Source organism: Eriocheir sinensis, chromosome 34 (assembly GCF_024679095.1).
Source record: "Eriocheir sinensis breed Jianghai 21 chromosome 34, ASM2467909v1, whole genome shotgun sequence".
NCBI lineage: Eukaryota > Metazoa > Arthropoda > Malacostraca > Decapoda > Varunidae > Eriocheir > Eriocheir sinensis.
Window position 1 is genome coordinate 15,135,582 of NC_066542.1, and position 18,759 is coordinate 15,154,340.

Genomic DNA, 18,759 nt, shown 5'->3' on the forward strand with positions numbered 1-18,759 from the left:
CGTAATCTTGAAGCCCCTGAACTATTTTTTTGCTTTTTATCTTATCTCTTCCTATCTCTCATCTTTTTTCCTCTTTTTTCCAGGTAGCAGATTTCTCTTCTTTTGCGTTTTCTCTTCCAGTCTCTCTTCTTTCATCTGTTTCGCAATATCCCTTCCTTTATTTTTTCTTTCATCTCTTCGTGTCATCGTTTTCATCTTTTCTTTCCCTTTTTTTCCAGCTAGCCGCCCTGATCTTCAAGCCCCTGATGCCCATCCTGCCCCAGAGCCGCCCGCGCTATGACAATTCCTGCCGTGGCCGCTGCCGGAGTTTCTGGTCGCGCATCATCAATTTCGAGATTTGGCAGAACAAGCGATACGTAATCTGGGCCCTCGCCATCCCCTCAGCTCTCTTCGGTTACTTTGTTCCTTATATTCACCTGGTAAAGTATTATTCTGGATTGATTTTCTTAGTAAAGCTTTATCAGTCCAGTATGGTGTGTCTGTAGCTTTTCTGTTGTACATAAGGAGCCGCTTCTCATTTTTTTGTATTTTTTTATTATTTCCCTCATCACCCATTTATTTATTTTCTGAGACCCATCTACATACAGCTTTCCATTTTCATGGTCATTATTTTTTCTTCAACCGTATCACCACATCTTTTATATTTACTTTGTCTCTTCTGCTTCCGTAATTTTTCCTCATGCTGTCACTTCTTTCACTCAGCACTACTTTGTATTCATTATATAGGTAATATTTGATTTTAACTTGGTTTAATGTTCAGCAAATTTTGTGTGTTAGTGCCTTTATCGCCATTCTTCCTACCATTATCATAGTTTCCCTTGCCTTCCTTGCCAACCACCACTTTCTCTCACTTGCAGGTTGCATATGTCAAAGATGTGTTGGGTGAGAACGTCGACTCCCAACTCTTGGTGCAGTGCCTTGGGGCCACCTCCATGGTGGGTCGTCTGACTTTTGGCCTTATAGCAGACCGTGCCTGGGTCAACCGCATCTACCTGCAACAGGTGACCATGCAGCAACATTACTGTGATTATGACCCATCCTAACCACCTAGGTGGCACTTGTAAGGCCTTACCTGATTGGCTGGGTATCTCAAAGTAGTGATGTAGAGTAAATCATTATTACTTTCAGCGAAAAGAAGAACTCGATATACACATGTACTTTGATCGTGTCGCACAATGGACGTATTATTAAGAAACCAGGTGCATGACCAATGATTATGGCATGTGTTGTTGCTGAAGTGTGGTCATGCGGTCCCATCATGGGAACCATTGAGTAATATAAATGTGGCTGGCTGCGTCCGTAGAGTTTACCGCGTCATTGCCGAGTAACACTCCTCCCGTAACACCGTCTTCTAGGCATTGGAAAGTTGATGGCAATTTGGTGGAAACGTTGCCGAAGAACATTCTACTGACCAGTCTGCTAGTGCTAAATGTGACAGGAAATATCCCAAGACTTTGTCCTGAACAAAATATTAACTGCTAATATCAAAACTGGTAGCACGAGAGCTTGTGTGATTGACAGAAAACCTCCCTGTGAGCAAGAAAGAAATCCTGCCAATCAGGAGAGGCCTGACAAATGCAGCCTAGGGGGCAGAGGAACACTGATTGAAAAGGCTATCGATCAATAAGGGCACATGCCGGGGAGGGGAGAGGGGGGCATCACCTCACCCAGACTATATTGTCCCCTTAATTAGCTCAACTTGTTCTAAGTGATGAAAAGCTTACATAACAGTTTCCTACCATCCCCAGGTCTCCTTCTTCTGCATTGGCACCCTTACAATGCTCCTGACAGCAGCCAACCACATGGCCGTCTTCATCTTCATTGTGCTGGGGATGGGCCTCTTCGACGGCTGCTTCATCTCCCTCCTCGGCCCCATTGCCTTTGACATCGTGGGCCCTGTGGGTGCCTCACAAGCCATTGGGTGTCTCCTGGCTATCTGCTCTATACCTCTCACCTTTGGACCAGCTATTGCAGGTGAGGGAGTGGAATAGTTTATTTTTATCTATTTTTTTCCCATTATTTGACCCTCCCAATGATTATGGTGCCTGATTTTTTAACGTCGCATTAGTCTTCATCAACAATAATGTGTCTGATTTTATTTTATTTTTTTACCCATTTTTCAAGGTGTGGTGAGTTGGTTTTGATGAGTTATTTATATTACTTTTACCACGGATTTTGTAATATTCTGACTTAACTCTGAACATTCAACACCTCCAACTAACTCAACTCCAAAAATGGAAGCCAAACTAGCCACATATCTGTAAATAAAGACTAATATGATCTGCAGAGAATCTGGAGTGTGTCATCAATCCAGAGTGTAATCATGCATTGTCCTGTTTCACTAAGACATCAATCATTACTTTTCTTTCAGGAGCATTGTATGACCACCTAGGAAGTTATATGGTGCCCTTCCTGTGTGCCGGCATCCCTCCCATCATTGGCTCCTTCATCCTCTTCTCCATCAGTTGCACCAAGAGCCGTCCAGAGGTGTGTGTCCCATCCCTTCATCATCCTCTCATAGCTCCCCTTCCTCATCTCTCCTGTTGTCTCTTCTTCAATTATGTTATCTCCTCACTCCTCACTGCATGCTAAGATTTTTGGTTCTCACTCTCCACTACTTTTTCCTTCATTTTTTCCTTCCTTGTTTCATTTCTCTGTATCATACCTCACTTCTAGTTTTCTCCTCTCCTTTTCTTTCCTTTTTTTTGTCCTTCTCCATCTCATTTCCCCTTTGCAATTCTGCCTCTACGTGTTCTTCTCTTATTTGTTGTTTATTATCTGTCTCTTTCTATTTTATTTCTTTTGTGGCTGATACCTGTCTCCTTTTATCATTGGTTGCTGTCATCTGTCTCCTTATAGCCTTTACTTTTGATATCTGTTTCTCCATATATCTTTTGCTGCTGTTACCTGTCTTTCAGTATATCTTTTGCTGTTGATACTTGTCTCTCCTGATTGTCTTGGTTGCTGACGGGTGTTTTCCGCAGGGCACGCCAGGGTCTCCGGTCAAAGAGCCGCCCGAGAAACAAAACAATGCCGCAGCTGTAGATGACCCCAGGGAGACTCACAAGCTAATGACAGGTAAGCCCCAGTCCTGGTTAATCAGTCATGTGGATATTATACTTATTAACGCTAGGAAGTATTAGTATTTTTTTCTTCCTTTGCCTCATGCTGTCAGTCATAAGTCCATCACAGGGAGTCATATTAGCCATGTGTCACTACTGTTCAGTTACTAATCCTTGCAATGTCCTGTTCTTTTCATATCAGTCATATTTTCGATCTATATCAGGTATTCATATTAGCCTCTTGTCACTACTACTACTATTGCTGGCAGTGTCCTCCTATCCATTTCCTAATCTACTCTTGTCTTCATACATGTAAACAATTATAAATGCTAAATATCCCTTCAATGTTACATCCATAGACTTAAAAATCCTCAAAAAACACTCCAATTTTCCTTAAAACTCACTTCTATACCACAAAATTCTTCCTTTATCATTTCGACCCACTTTCATACAAGTTTTCAATCTTATTTCAACACTCTTATTTAAGTCAACAGAATACGTAGTAATACAATCAGGCTTACCACATCATTCCTTCCCCAGTCATGCCGCCATCTCTTCCTGACTTTTCCAGTATCTCTCTTAACCGTAACTTTAAGCCATGATATATACAAAACCATCACTTTATTATTATTGCTAAGTATTGTAGATAAATATCATTATTACAGTGAACCCTTGAGTGTTGTGCTCAATAGCTACAATAAAGTTACCCCTGAACTTGCTGAATTGATGGAAAGACTTTAATATGATGCCACTCTTTGCCAGCCTTTCCCCACCTCCCATACACTTGCCACTTTCAATCATCTCCAGAATGTTACCTTTGCCACCAGCATGATGTTTCTATTTCACGCAGACCTCCTTCATAAGTTTGTGTTCTTCTTCCCTCTGTTCCTCAAAGCCCCCTTGCTCAGTCTTTCATCCCTGGCAAACACAACACACTGGCCTTCCTCAAAGTTAAGTGTATTCAAATTTTACTCTTAAACCAAATTGTGCAAACCTAAAAACTTGCTCAGCTCAAGGGCTCACTGCATGGTAATGTTTGTAGTCATGAAGTACTGACTTGATTAGGTGATGAAGGCCTAAATACTACTGCAAGCTAGTATGTAATATATTTATAGATCCTTGCATACATAATTCTTTTTTATAAACTCTTTTTCCATCATAATAGCTAAGTAATGCAATCTTAGTATTTCATTACTGACTATCATAGAGTTGCCTGAATGTGGGTTATTATTATTTTTTTTAAATTTTTATTATTATTATTATTATTATTATTATTATTATTATTATTATTATTATTATTATTATTATTATTATTATTATTATTATTATTATTATTATTATTATTATTATTATTATTATTATTATTATTATATATAAATTAATATTTATATATATATATATATATATATATATATATATATATATATATATATATATATATATATATATATATATATATATATATATATATATATATATATATATATATATATATATATATATATATATATATATATATATATATATATATATATATATATATATATATATATATATATATATATATATATATATATATATATATATATATATATATATATATATATATATATATATATATATATATATATATATATATATATATACATATATATCCGCTGAGTGGCCTAAGACTACCCACATGCTGTCCTGAAGACCACCCATCAACCCAGACTCTAGAAGAAACTGTCCAGTGAATCAAGAATGAGTTCCGGGGGACAGCATGAGCCAAGCATAACTGGCGTCACTATTAAAAAAGAAAAAAAAATTGCTTGGGCCGACCATCTGGCCCATATATATATATATATATATATATATATATATATATATATATATATATATATATATATATATATATATATATATATATATATATATATATATATATATATATATATATATATATATATATATATATATATATATATATATATATATATATATATATATATATATATATATATATATATATATATATCCATAACTGAATAAGAAATATTTGGAAATTGCTCAGAACACCCCTGCCCCAAGTGTTTACCATCATTATATAGGCAGCCGGCAGCCCCCACACCCCTGTAACAAGGTGCTGGTGGAGGAGGTGGTGAAGGAGGGGGTCAAGACACCCTTTGTTGTGCCTCCAATACCTGCCTCTCTTCCCTCTCCACATTTTTTTTCTCTTTCATAAACTTTGCAGAGGAGCAGCAGAGTCGAGTGTAGACGAAGAGGAGAGAAAAGAGGAGGGAGGCTGGGGTGAGAAAAATAGGAGAGAAAGGGATGATGATGAGAAAGGACTAACAAGACTTTCTCTGCTTTGCTCTGGCTTAGCTTGGTTCCAGTCCGGGGAAGCATTGTGGTGCTAGTAACTAGGAGCCAAAACTCTGCAACTCTTTTAATAAGGTTTCCCTTCATTTCATTAACACTTTCTAGCTTAACTTCCACCATTCAGCCACTCAATAGAAATTTCATCTACTTACCTAGAATATGTTTTAGCTCTGTACAGTTCGTAGTGTGGTTAAAACTAAAGGATCATGTCTTGGCTTAATTCCCTGCCCACTGCTCATTCCACTACGGTCATGCATTTCTTTAGCTCTTGCCTTGAATGGCCTTGTATGAGCTTGAGAAGTTTGGCTTTCATTTTCATTCATCTGATTCAGCTTTTCATTTTTGTGTATTATTCATTCATGTCACCTTTACCCGGAAGAGAAATTAATTGTAGTGAGTCAGTGATTGGTATTCCCTTTTCTTGCTCTGTGAGAGATAGCATCGACATTATCAACCTTTGTGTGGGCGGTGTTCTGTAAATTATTCTTAACTTTTCATTGGCATTATTGTTTTCTTCATAACACACTTAGGTTTTACAAGAAAATACTGTATATACTCATGCAATAGTGATTTAGTTTTTATTTGAAGAATTTGTATTCATTGGGTCATTTATGACGTGAATACTTCATTTGAAGGGCTGAAGTTTGTGTACAACTCAAGGCATCATAGCATGACCCTTAAATTAATAAAGAATAAAACACATCATTTGACTGAGTATGATTCATTCATCAAAATCTCAGAGCTGTAAGGCACGAGCCTGGACACACAAGCATATAAAGCTTGGTACAGGCCTACTTTGCCTCACACATGATAGTTTGCTCTTATGACTGTCAATCTTTAATTACCTTTGCTTTCTCTATGCTCCATCTGACTTGCATTTTTGATTGGTTCAATTTTTATTTGAGTAATTATTTATGAAATATGCACAGGTAATGTGTGTCCATTTGCACTTAGGTAATTATCTAGATACAGTCCAGTCCCTAAATCATAATCATTATTATTTATTAATGGTTTTAGGTCATTTAAATACGAGACCAGGAATGCATCTGTATTGATTAATCCTTAAGTTTTTTATTTGATCATTTTGCTTCACGATCACTTTTCCAAGAATGTGCCCCAATCATAAAGTGGAGGATACCAGCAGTTGCAATGCTCTCAGCTGTTGACTATCACAATCCCTTCCAAACCCGTACACTCCAGTGGGCTGCACCTTGAGTTTTTTATGCAGGGGTCAATTAAATTTAATCATCGGGAAGCAGTCAGAACTAGTCTATAGACATTAAAACAACTTTTACATGAGTATATAATAATACATATTGCCTTCCTAAACATATATAAATATTCTTTTGTCTGAATGTGGGATGTGCTTGTTGAAGGTGTTTTAAGGATGATTTGTGACTGGAAAGGAAAATGTTATGTGGGAATGTGCCGTTTCTTATGCTAATGTTTGGGAAAGCTGTGATACTAATGATAATAATAATAATAATAATAATAATAATAATAATAATAATAATAATAATAATAATAATAATAACAATAATAATAATAAGAGAGAGAGAGAGAGAGAGAGAGAGAGAGAGAGAGAGAGAGAGAGAGAGAGAGAGAGAGAGAGAGAGAGAGAGAGAGAGAGAGAGAGAATTATACCTTTAGTCTGGGTGATGGGCTGTTACTGAAAGGATGAAAAAATGGTTCACTTGCCTTGCTGTTGCTGTTGTTATTGGTTTTGTTGTTGTTGATGGTTTTTGTTGTTGTTGTTGTTGTTGATGTTTTGTTGCTGTTGTTGATGGTTGTTGTTGTTGTTGATGGTTTTGTTGTTGTTGCTGCTGTTTCATCTGCTGTGGCCTTTTCCAGGGAGTAACTTCAGAAGCTGTCAGTCTTGATTCTTGCATATATTTTTCTATTTTTTTTAATTTCTTTCATTCATATTTTTTTTCTATTTCATAACTTCTTAGCCAGTGATATGAAATATTTAACTAATTTTTTTTTCTATTTTCTCTCAAATACATATAGTACTTCTATTTTTCTCTGACATACATGGCATCTCTGCAATGAATACAATATATTTTTAACCCTTTTTAGCTAAACTGTTGTATTATAATGCCTGGCTGTAACTTATTAAACACAACCTTAACTTTTTACTGATTTATGACATTAAGTTATAACCTCCACATTCTTAAATGATAATGTGACAAGTAAACCTATAAGTGTAGTAGTGACATTTACATCCACTTTGGGCTACAAGTCAAGGTAGAGAGGTGTTCATCACCAGTATTCACGCCTCATGGAGAAAAATTAACCTGTCAGAGTAATTTTGATCGACTAAACCTCATATTCCTCGTTGTTTATTTTCGTATTAGTTTTAGCATTACGTACTGTGTTCCCTGCAGCTCAGTGCTCCTGTCACACATCAGGAACACATTTATTTTGTCATGGGCTTAAGAGTGAGATGTGTTTACAAGTTTACTGGACCCACAAATTTGGTGTGCATGCTATTCATTCTGCTTAGAAAATCAAGCCAGTTAAGTGCAGATGGTAAATGTAACTTTCATTTTAAAATCTGCAGAAAACAGGTTTGGCATGTACTTGTAGAATGCATAAAGCAGCTTTGGCATGTATTTTAGCTATTAGATGCTGACAGGCAGCTTTATCTTGAGAAGGCAAGTGGCTAGCCTTAACCTTTCTGTAGTAAGAGTTATCATGCAGCCTAGGTCGAAATATAGACAAATTGAATCTCTCAATGTAAATGTTTTTTTATAATCTGCTTTGAGGTGATAAAACCTCCATCACTCATTGTAGTTCTGAGGTTGCCCTCTTGAAGGCGTCTTGGAAAGATCATGGAAATTTACATCACGTAAATAAAGTCTATAGTTTATTTTTTTCTGTACGCAGGACTTGTTTAGAGAATTAATAGATGATGCGGCTCCTGATCAGGCTAACGGGCTCAGTGTGGAGAGTCATTATTTTCAGTGCTGAGAGAGGGCAAGCAGTGACCCTCTCTTGAACATGAAGTCTACGAGGTGACAATTGTTTGGAGGCCATAGTGTTCCCAAGTTCCCCTCTGTGGCATTGTCTGTCCCCTCTCTTCCTCCCTCTCTGTGGCACTGTCTGTCCCCTCTCTTCCTCCCTCTCTGTGGCACTGTCTGTCCCCTCTCTCCCTCCCTCTCTGTGGCACTGTCTGTCCCCTCTCTTCCTCCCTCTCTGTGGCACTGTCTGTCCCCTCTCTCCCTCCCTCTCTGTGGCACTGTCTGTCTCCTCCCTCCCTCCCTCCCTGTGGCACTGTCTGTCCCCTCTCTCCCTCCCTCTGTGGCACTGTCTGTCCCCTCCCTCCCTCCCTCTCTGTGGCACTGTCTGTCCCCTCTCTCCCTCCCTCTTTGTGGCACTGTCAGTTATCTTTGACATCTGTTTTGTCTAGTTTGTTCGTGATGTCCTCTGTTGCTAAAAGGTTTTCCATTTGTTCTTTGTTGTTCTGATCTGTTATTTTCATATTTGATGTCTTATTAGGCAATGAATTATTGTATTCCTTCTGTAATAATGGCAGTACAATTATTTTGGTCATACTGTTGCTGGTGCATATTTTAGAGTAATTAATTCTGTTACTACTGTTAGTAAACATGAATTTGCTTATACAGTATTCTTATCAGTGTAATTATGCTTTAGTCACTATTAAATGAGGTTTTATATCACAGCAGCTACATCAGCAAGATGTGAATGTGTATTTAGTATCAGTCATTGTTTGCCTGTTTTGTCATAGTTTAATAGTAGTATTAGTAACGTATTTGATTGCAGTAGATATAATGCAGTGGTATTAATGCCAGAGTACTTCAAATGAGCAGGTGAGAAGTATCAGCTTTGTTTGTTTTTATTCTCATCAGCATCACAAAGGAGGGAATAGGGATGGTGGTGGTGGGTGCTGTGGAGGGTGGCTGGGAAGGTGTAAGCAGGGGAGGTATTGGTGGAAGATCAAGGGACAGGTACGAGATAGTTTGTGATGAAGGGCAAGATTGAGAGATAGCTACGATACACACAAAGATATACGAGACATACAAATGGTGAAGATTGAGTGATAGGGAAGAGATATTTTGTGATGAAGGGCAAGAATGAGAGGTAGCTACGAGATACACAAAGATATACGAGACATACAAATGATAAAGATTGAGTGATAGGGAAGAGATATCTTGTGATGAAGGGTGAAGGTCTAAGTAGGGCAAGTATGAGATATTCTGTGCTGGGGTAGGTAAGTAACAGAAGAAGGTTAGGGTGTGAATAATTTAACTTCAGCTGTCGAAATGATGAAATCTTTGGGTATATAATGATGATGGGCTACAAGGATAGTGGTAGTGGTGGTGTTGGTGTGGGTATTGATTATGTCTGCAGTTGAGTGGAAAGGAGAAATTGAGAAATGAAACTATTACATATCGTCACCTTGGTAAACGAAGCGCCTAAGTCATTATTTTCTACTTTACAGGAAATCAAAGAACTGTCAGTATCTCATTTGGCTTAAGATTTAGGCAGAAATGAAAAGGTCAATTCTAGAACACTCAAACCCTGAATGACGAAGGCAACTATACAAAAATGGGCGTCACATGTTGAAAAATTGATGTAAACAAAAACTTGGAAATCACTGAAAAATGACTTAGGCAATTATTTTATGAGAGTGACGATATATTTCAAAACAAACAAAAAATGAATCAACTTAAAAATTATCCATACTTTTCTATTAGTGAATATAATAATGCTTATTCTAGTCAATAATTTTCCTAGCCTTGAAAGTAAAAGAAGAATTATTTCACTCGAGTGTAGAAATTAAACCATTGCATACTTAGAAATATACAAAAAAAATGATTGACTTGAAAAAATATCCATGATTTTCTATTAGTGATTTCTAATGCTTATGTTAGTTAATAATTTTGCTAACCTTAGAAACAATAAAAAAAAAAGAATTTGTCTGCCTCAGTGGAGACAAGTAGATATCATAAAAGTATTGTCATCAGTTTTTACATTTCCCTAATTATACTTTTTGTCCTATCATGATTTTTGTGTAATTCTTTTCTTCTTTTCTAATGGTATACAATATTATTTTTTTCTCTATTGTATACCACTTTTTCAACTATACTGTGCACCTGTCATTATTTTTTCTCCTATATGAACCTGTCCTTTTGTCATGTGAGTTGTCAAATGCTTTCCCTTTTTTTCATAATTTAGTGTGTGTGTGTGTGTGTGTGTGTGTGTGTGTGTGTGTGTGTTAAGTGGGAAATCCTTGAGTGAAGATTTTGAATAATTAGAAAGCAAACAAAATTTTTCACTTGAGGTTCAAGAATGTGTTTTTACAATTATAGGATTAGAAGAAAACAAAACTTGTATGTTATGTAAGCAGTGTGACTATATGGTGGTGGTGTGTTGATTTTGACTGGAAATGATGTGCAAAGTTTTTTTTTTTTTTTTTTTTTTTTTTTTTTTTTTTTTTTTCAGTAGGTATAAAGTGTTGCAGTGATTTAAATAGTATAGAAGGAGTGGTGGTGAGTTTCAGTAGCATATTTATAGTCAAATAGATTAGTTTTTGATATGTTGTGAAAAAGGGTAGGAAAGGGCAGTCCATTTTAGAAGGGGGTTGAGTGTGTGTACGTGTGTGTGTTTGTGTGTGTGTGTGTGTGTGTGTGTGTGTTTGCATGTCCTTGTCAACTTTTGCTCATGACCAAACTTAACCCACAGCTGGCAAACAGAGGAAAGCACGGAGGGGTAAGAAAAAAAAAAAGATACACACACACACACACACACACACACACACACACACACACACACACACACACACACACACGAATTGGCGTTACGTTTAAATAGGCAACACATAAAATAATTCGGATTGCAGTTAAAAGTAAGAAACGTGAAGGTTAAGCAGCTCAGTCCCTTGCTCTATCTTGGCTCCCCTGCAACTGAGTATACTGACCTCTGCACCGGCTGGACACAGGGCAGGGAGAGGGCACCACAGCCTGTGCGTGTGGCTTTGCATTCAAGGCACCACCGAAGGAATAACATATTACTGTCGTACCATTACCTGTTTGGCCTGTATCACCACCTTCATCAGCTTGCATCATTTACACATTAGCCTGCATGACTGTAAGGTATCAGGGTAGTTTCCCAGCTGTTGGATGTCCTCGTGCAAACCCAGGTCTTGTATTTTGCTCATAAAGTCAAGTTAGTGTTTTTTTTCTCAAATAAAACTTAAGTGTAGGAGAGCAGTTTAGTTTTTTCTCAAATGATAATTAAGTATCTGAGAACAGTTTAGCATTTTTACTCTCATCTGTATACATATGAGATCTTCAGGACTGGGTTAATTTAACACTGCATCTTCATAGTGGAAAATAATCTTAATGTGATATTTTCCATTAAATAAAGCTGATTCAAAGTTGATCATGAAAAGTGTAGACACACCTGGACTTGAGTATGGGCTGCAGGGCTCCATGATACAATATTCAACAGATGCCTTGTAGATTGCTATGCAGGGCAGCTTCTTGATGAGAATGATAGGGTTTTCATGTAACTATAGCATGATTACCTGGTCACAGTTACCCAGCAGTGATAAAGAGCAGCATAATGAATGTCAGAGGACTTCCAATAGCTGGAGAAGGAAATAGGAGAGTAGCCCACAGTAGTGCTCTTCACATCCATCAGCCAGACTTGCTTCTGCTGCTGCCGCCTTGTGCTGCATCTCTGCATTGCTACATCGATGCCTCGTTTAATCTTCTTGGCCTGCAGCACAGCTTGAGAGGAGGCGTCGGAGTCAGTAGGGCGCTTGTTGGCTTTAACGAACCAAGTGCAAGTACAACAATTAATATACTCTTAATGGACTTCTTAGCAATATGTTTAGCTCAGCATTACCTTTTGAGCTCTTTAACACACACTTTATCTCACTCAGTCTGTTAGAGGGAAGGAGAAAAGGGGATACGTTTATGTTATATGAATGTATGTGACAGAAAGGGAAAAAATGTATTCTGAGTAAATGTCGCCCATGATAAATAGCTATCATGAAAAGGACACATTATAAAACATATGTATAAAGTAGTATATGGTAAGGGAAAGCAGGTGAGGTATATGGATATTTCATTTCAAATATATACTTGTATAGTAGTTTATGAGAAGAATTCTTTGTTTAATAAATATGTTGATGTTAAAAATATACACAGAAATTCAAGGATATATAGAATTAATATGAACACTTTTCAAAGATGAGAGTTATATAGGTGAATGTCAACACTTTTTAAAATATGGATAGCAGTATTCTGGGCAATGAAGGGAGAAGAGGACAAGATGTTTGAAAGTTATCAAGAAATTAGCTCTCCCAGTAGATGCAGTGAAGAGTGCAACAGCCTAGACAAAGAGATTATTCAGTTAAAAAAACTTGGATGAGTTTAAAACAAATGATGAATGAATGAGACTTAGAAAGGTGAATATACAAATACGGGGAGATGGAAACCCACGAGTAGGTACATGATAACTTGGTACAAATATAGATAGTAAACACAAGTATCTATATATCACAGTTAGGTATATCTATCCATACGAAGATGGAGCCCCATGAGTATATCACGACCAGGTAAGGGACTAGAAAATTTGGACAGATAATACCTTCTAAGTAGATAGAGACAGCAGAAAACAAGAGATCATAAGTACAAGTTAAGGAAGACTGGATTCAGAAACAACATTATGAAGTTTAGCTTTCCAAAAAGAGGTATTGATGCTTGGAATGAGTTGGAAGTGGAGGCAGTGCGGGCAAGGAACGTCCATAACTTTAAGAATAAGCTGGTTAAAAGTAAATATGGAGACAGGCTAACACAAGATTAACCCGAATCACGTATACTGCATCTAGGTAAATACAACTGGGTAACTAAACATCACTGACTGAATGTAAGGTCTTAGAATAATCATAACACACTCGACAGAGGAAGACGTTGACAGTCTAGTTGAGCAGACCCTCATACCCTTGATATTGCTATTCCAGATTACCGTGTGAGCAATGGCGACCTGAGTGAACCGCGGCCCCTGTCCAGCAGCCCCTCTGATGAAGCTGTCAAGGTGGACGTGAGGCGACTGGCACTCCTGCAGCGCGAGAGTTGTGTCTAGGGGGTGATTCTCTGTCCTTGTCCTCCTCCCTTTCCATTCCTTCCTTTTGTCTCTTTATTGTACCTTTATTGATTTTTTATCTCTTCCCTGACTATTTTCCTTTTATTTTTCCTTATTTCCTTTCCTGTATTCTTGTAATTTTTCTCCCTTTAATTACTACCTCAATTTCTCCTTTCTTATCCTCCTTCTAACATTATCCCTATTTTCTTCCTTCCCTTCAGAACTTTCTTTAGGTGTTTTCCTTTTTTCCTTTCTTTACCTTCCCTCACAGTTGCCTGCCCTCGTGCAGCACAAGTGTTGTGCATAGGATGTCCCTTCTCATCCTCATCCTTGCCCTCTTCCTCCTCTTAAGAGCCCTATTCACCACATATTAGCTTATGTAGTGTAGAAGGTAATACTCGTTTTAAACATTATGTATATATATAAAGAACTAATTCTTTCTATGACAGCTGCAAGTAGAGCAAGGCCATTTATATTTCATTCTTTTATTCTTTATAACATTTTCATTTTTTAGTATTCAGTATGAGTGGGGATTCTTACCAACTTACAAAAGAGAACTTTCTAAATTCTCCTGATTTAGTAGTTTTTTTTTTTTTAAGTTATAAAATGCACTCTAATTATGTAGTGCTTTAGATTAGAATTAGTGTAAAGAATTTATTTTTGTGAGCAGGGGACAGTCAACAATAAAATAATAGACTGCATCATCATCTAGCACACGTAGACTGAGATCAGCAGACTCAGCACAGGCGGCACAGAGGCATGTGTGATTGGCTCCTTTTCTGGGAGTTTCAGAACATGTACGTGTTGTTGTTCATCCAACTGAGAGTCTTTTTTGAAGTACATAGTGGCCAAGTTCTAAGTAGAATTTTATCATTACTGATATTCTCATGTCTAGAATGGGAACAATCAATTATAGTTTGTTATTTTTTCCCACTATGTGATAGTGTTGCTCCAATTTTTATCATATTTCATGTTTATACCTACCTAAGGTGGGAATCATTGTTTGTTGTTATGACCATTGTGTTCCTGGCACGCTAAACTTCACTGACTGACTAAGTGACCAAGAAGGCAGATGTCAGTCACAATCACCTGTCTGCGATTGGTGCTCATGACTTAACTTAATGTTCAGAAGCATTATAGTCATAAACTTGTTAATATACCTGTTTTTTATCTTTGTTTTTCACCAATCATGATTCACATGGACGGGCTCTGTATTAAGGGCCGGCTTGGTAGTGCTTCGATCGGCAAGGTCCAGTCATTCAGCTTCTCTTCCCCTCTTTGAAAATGCCTTATGAGAGACACTTTTGAGTCTTAGTGTAGCAAATGCTAAATAATATTACCAAGTTTTCACTGGACTGGTGATATTAAGTGACTATACCCAAGCCTTTTACAATTGGAGATATTAAGGAAAATATTAATTCATTTTATGCTGAAAATGCTACATTGCACTATCAAGTCTTCTTAATTTACATAAACAACAATATTCATTGGGCTGAATATTGTAAATCGTACAACCTTTTTTTTTTAGTTTAGGAAGGAGTGTTGCCTACTCCTGCATAGAGGTGAGCTGCAAGGCATGAATATATGAACATTAAAACACATGAAGTATCCTCTACCTCTGCATCATCCCATATTCCGAGCCTTGGTGGATGCAGGATAAGTGAATGAAAGGAGTGGTGTGTGGAATATTAAGGGAAAGTGGAGACTGCCATTGCCACGCTTTCTGAGGAAAGCTAAAATAAGAACAAGAAAAATATTTAAATAAGCATTTCAGTAGTGGTTGAAAGAAGGCCATAGTGTGCAATGACATGGCAAGTGTACAGGAACAAGTGGGAATTTCACCCTCCTGGCCATGTCAGTAAAGGAAGTTCCAAGGAAAAAGCATCCAAGTAATATGTAGAAAAAATGCAAGGTGGGGAAGTGAAAGGACAAGCGACCAAGGACAAAGTGCATGGACAAAACTAATGCAAATAAGGAGCAGCTGTGAACTCAAAAGACTACATGCTTTCTTTGCACATTTTAAGACACTTTTGGTGTGTTGGAGGAAGTGTTGAAGCTTATATAAACACAAAAATCATTGTGCAGCCTCAGTAAAAATGAGATGAAATAAGGAGCAGCTGTGAACTCAAAAGAAGAAGAAGAAAAAGAAGGAGAAGAAAAGAAGATACACGTCTACATGTGATTACGTGTGGTCTTTGAAAATGAAGGGAAGGATCAACTGGATATTCTGTGTACTACTGTTATGTATACATCCAAATATGACTTGGCTGGCATGATAAGCAATTTATTTTCCACTATTCAGACAGTTTCTTTGTAACATATCTACACATGTTTTTTTTAGGCTATTCTGTAAATGAGACACATAAGAAGGATAAAAATAAGACACATTAAAGTATTTGTCTTTTGTTCAATTCTTCTAAGCCAGTATATTTTAAGGAGGCAAACCACAGGCCTGGAAAGACAGAGATTATTTCCCTTGCCCTCAATGGGTATATATTTTGATTAAGGACGGACTATCTACATTAAAGGATGCAAAACTAAAACCAATTTATATCACAAATTCATTGCTCATAAAGTTATACACAGCAGTTGCAGGCTCAGCAGAGATGTGGAATAGGTGTAAATAGGGTGGCTTAAAGGTGCAAGGTGTAGGACAGGTGTAGATGGGATGTAAGGTAAAGGAAGTATGCAAAGCAGGTAAGTAATAGCGGCGCAAGGGGTAGGCAAGGCATAGATGGGATGTGAGGTAATGGAAAGATGTGGAGCAGCTCAGTGTAACAGTGCGAGGCGTAGACATGGCGTAGATGGTTTGTACGGTAAAGGAGAGGTGTAGCAAGGGTAGAGAAGGACTTTGAAATAGATGTAAGGTAAAGGAAATATGTAAACAGGGTAGACAGAGCTTTTGAAATTAGAAGTTAAAGGGACTGATAGGAAAAGTGAATAAAAAGGTGTAACAAATTGTGGAAAAGTATCAGTATAGGAGAGGTAAATAAAAGGTTTAATTAGAAGTAAAAAAAAATGTAGGAAAAGTGAATAAGCAATCTAACTAGCTGTAGGTAAGTAAAGAAATGAGTTGAATCGTATAGGAAAGCCATACACAAGTTGCTCAGAGAATAAAGGGTGACAATCCTCTCATGTAACCTCAAAGACCCTGGGTTAAAAAAATAAAAAAATAAAATCACATTTATATAATTCATCACTGCTGGGATTTCATGTAATATACAACTACATAGAGGATCTTTCTGCACATGTAGCCTAGGTATAAACACAGTCATTATTCATTGTAAATCAAGCTCACAACGAAGAAAATTTTGCATCTATCTATCTATTTATATCTGTCTCTATATACATATAATACACGTGTGTATGTATGAGAGAGAGAGAGAGAGAGAGAGAGAGAGAGAGAGAGAGAGAGAGAATAACTTATTGCATAAAGTTATGTCAAATCAGAATTGCAAAAATGGTGGTATAAAATATTATAGGTCTGAGCCAATGTCATTCTTCTTTGTGAGTTGAAATGAACACACTTCAAAATCAAGTATATATCTTCTGACATTCCTGATCAGAAAGTATAATAATTTAGATGACTGACTTTTTGTAGAAAACAATTTTAAATAAAGACTAAAAAATATGACAGTTTATATATTAGTTTTGTGTTCTGTATCAGTTAACATTAATTTCACAGATATAATATCACAAGTGGGGCATTTCTCATTTTGGAACCATATGAAGAAATGGAGGTATATAAACGAAAGTAATAAAAATACCAGAAAAAATAAGTCCTCTTCCTCCTATTCCCCCCTTTTTCCTCCTCCTCCTTTATCTCTTCTCTCTTGCAAGTTGTAGAAGAGAGGACAATGAGGAAAATATGATGAGTTAGACCCCCCCCGAAAAAAGAGATAGAGGAGTTTCCGTAGCGGTTCACAATACCTGAGAATGAAACATGCCTCTGAAACAATCGACATACACGCCTTGAAGCATGGACCATGGAGGGAAAGTGGAGGAAAAGAGCAGTGATTCAAGGGCAGGAAGGTATAATAGTTGCATCGGAGGGAGTTATGAAGGGAAAAAAATGTGAAAATGGACGTAAAAATGGTTATATAAAACAGCATAATCCTCCCAACCCTATCATGTGCATCATAGACATATGGACGGAGAATGCAAGTCCAGGAACAAGCGGGAATTTCACCCTCCTGCATGGCCTTGGCAGTATACAGGAAGTTCCAAGTAAAAAGCATCCCAGTAATATGAAGAAAGAAAGTAAGGTGGAGAAGTGAAAGGTAAAGGTTAAAGCCGATAAATATAGGCAAAGGTGCGAGCATAATTAGGTATACGCTATATATCTGCACGTGGCGGCGGTGCTTATCTCCGTACCTGTGGTGGAAGAGAACCCTTTATTAACTCAACGCATGGTCAGTGTAACATACGATGAATGATAAATACCCGCAGCGAAAATAAGCTAATACGTAACAGATATAGGTGCGTTTGCTGTGTCAGGATCGTGTGAATTAAGAGTAATGAAAATAATATGCTTCAATTAACATGTTATATAGTGTGGGTATTGCGGTGAAGGGAGTTGTTTAGTTAACCTCAGTCAAAGGTTATAATTCTCGTCTCGACTCCTTGGGCTCAGTCTACACCGGTTTGGTCCGCTTGGTCGAGTCAGGAAGTTGGTGGCCTCGGGAGTTCGATCCATTGCGCGGCCTTCAACTTTAAGATGTGTGTTCGCATTCCATCACAGTACGTCATGTGTAAGCGCCCAAAACCAAACTATATTCTCCACAATGATCCATTATTTCTATTCAATGCCAGATATTAAAGAGATTTCCTGTGTGTTTTCCTGAAAATTCCTCCTCTATTGTGTCAACGCCAAACACTATATACATGGAATTTTCGTAGTATTTTGTATGGGTGGGGAGCCTACAAACTAGCTCTATTGGACTGTAAAACTGGCTCTATGACGTTTTTTCGCATTCCTGAATCCCAGAGAGGCAATTAAGATCTTCAAGGGAACACAAAGTTTCACACATCGCAATATAAAATCAAGTATAGTAACCTTTAACTTCTTTCCTGGGTCATACGAGCAAGTAGCTGATGTAGATCTATCGAAGTGAGATTAATTATAGCTTCAAAGTGACTTTTATATATATCCCCTTATATTTGAACAATTGTATATAGGGTCTGTACACTGCGGGTTTAGACTATAGGAATCAACGTT

General features: G+C 37.3%; 1 protein-coding gene across 5 annotated transcripts in view; it reads left to right on the forward strand.

The window, feature by feature from the left end:
* The window catches only part of LOC127007134 (monocarboxylate transporter 10-like), a 37,687-nt gene extending 21,749 nt beyond the window's left edge, over positions 1–15,938 (forward strand). For 3 of the 5 annotated variants that reach the window (XM_050877796.1, XM_050877798.1, XM_050877797.1), the window contains exons 5-11: positions 219–419; positions 858–1,001; positions 1,749–1,974; positions 2,372–2,487; positions 2,985–3,078; positions 11,133–11,159; positions 13,420–15,938. In XM_050877796.1, coding sequence (XP_050733753.1) covers positions 219–419; positions 858–1,001; positions 1,749–1,974; positions 2,372–2,487; positions 2,985–3,078; positions 11,133–11,159; positions 13,420–13,541 — 930 coding nt within the window. In that variant the 3' untranslated portion in view covers positions 13,542–15,938. Of the gene's footprint in view, positions 1–218; positions 420–857; positions 1,002–1,748; positions 1,975–2,371; positions 2,488–2,984; positions 3,079–5,295; positions 5,352–11,132; positions 11,160–13,419 lie in introns of all 5 variants that reach the window. The other 2 variants (XM_050877800.1, XM_050877799.1) reach the window with 2 other exon arrangements.
* Positions 15,939–18,759: the final 2,821 nt, after the last annotated feature.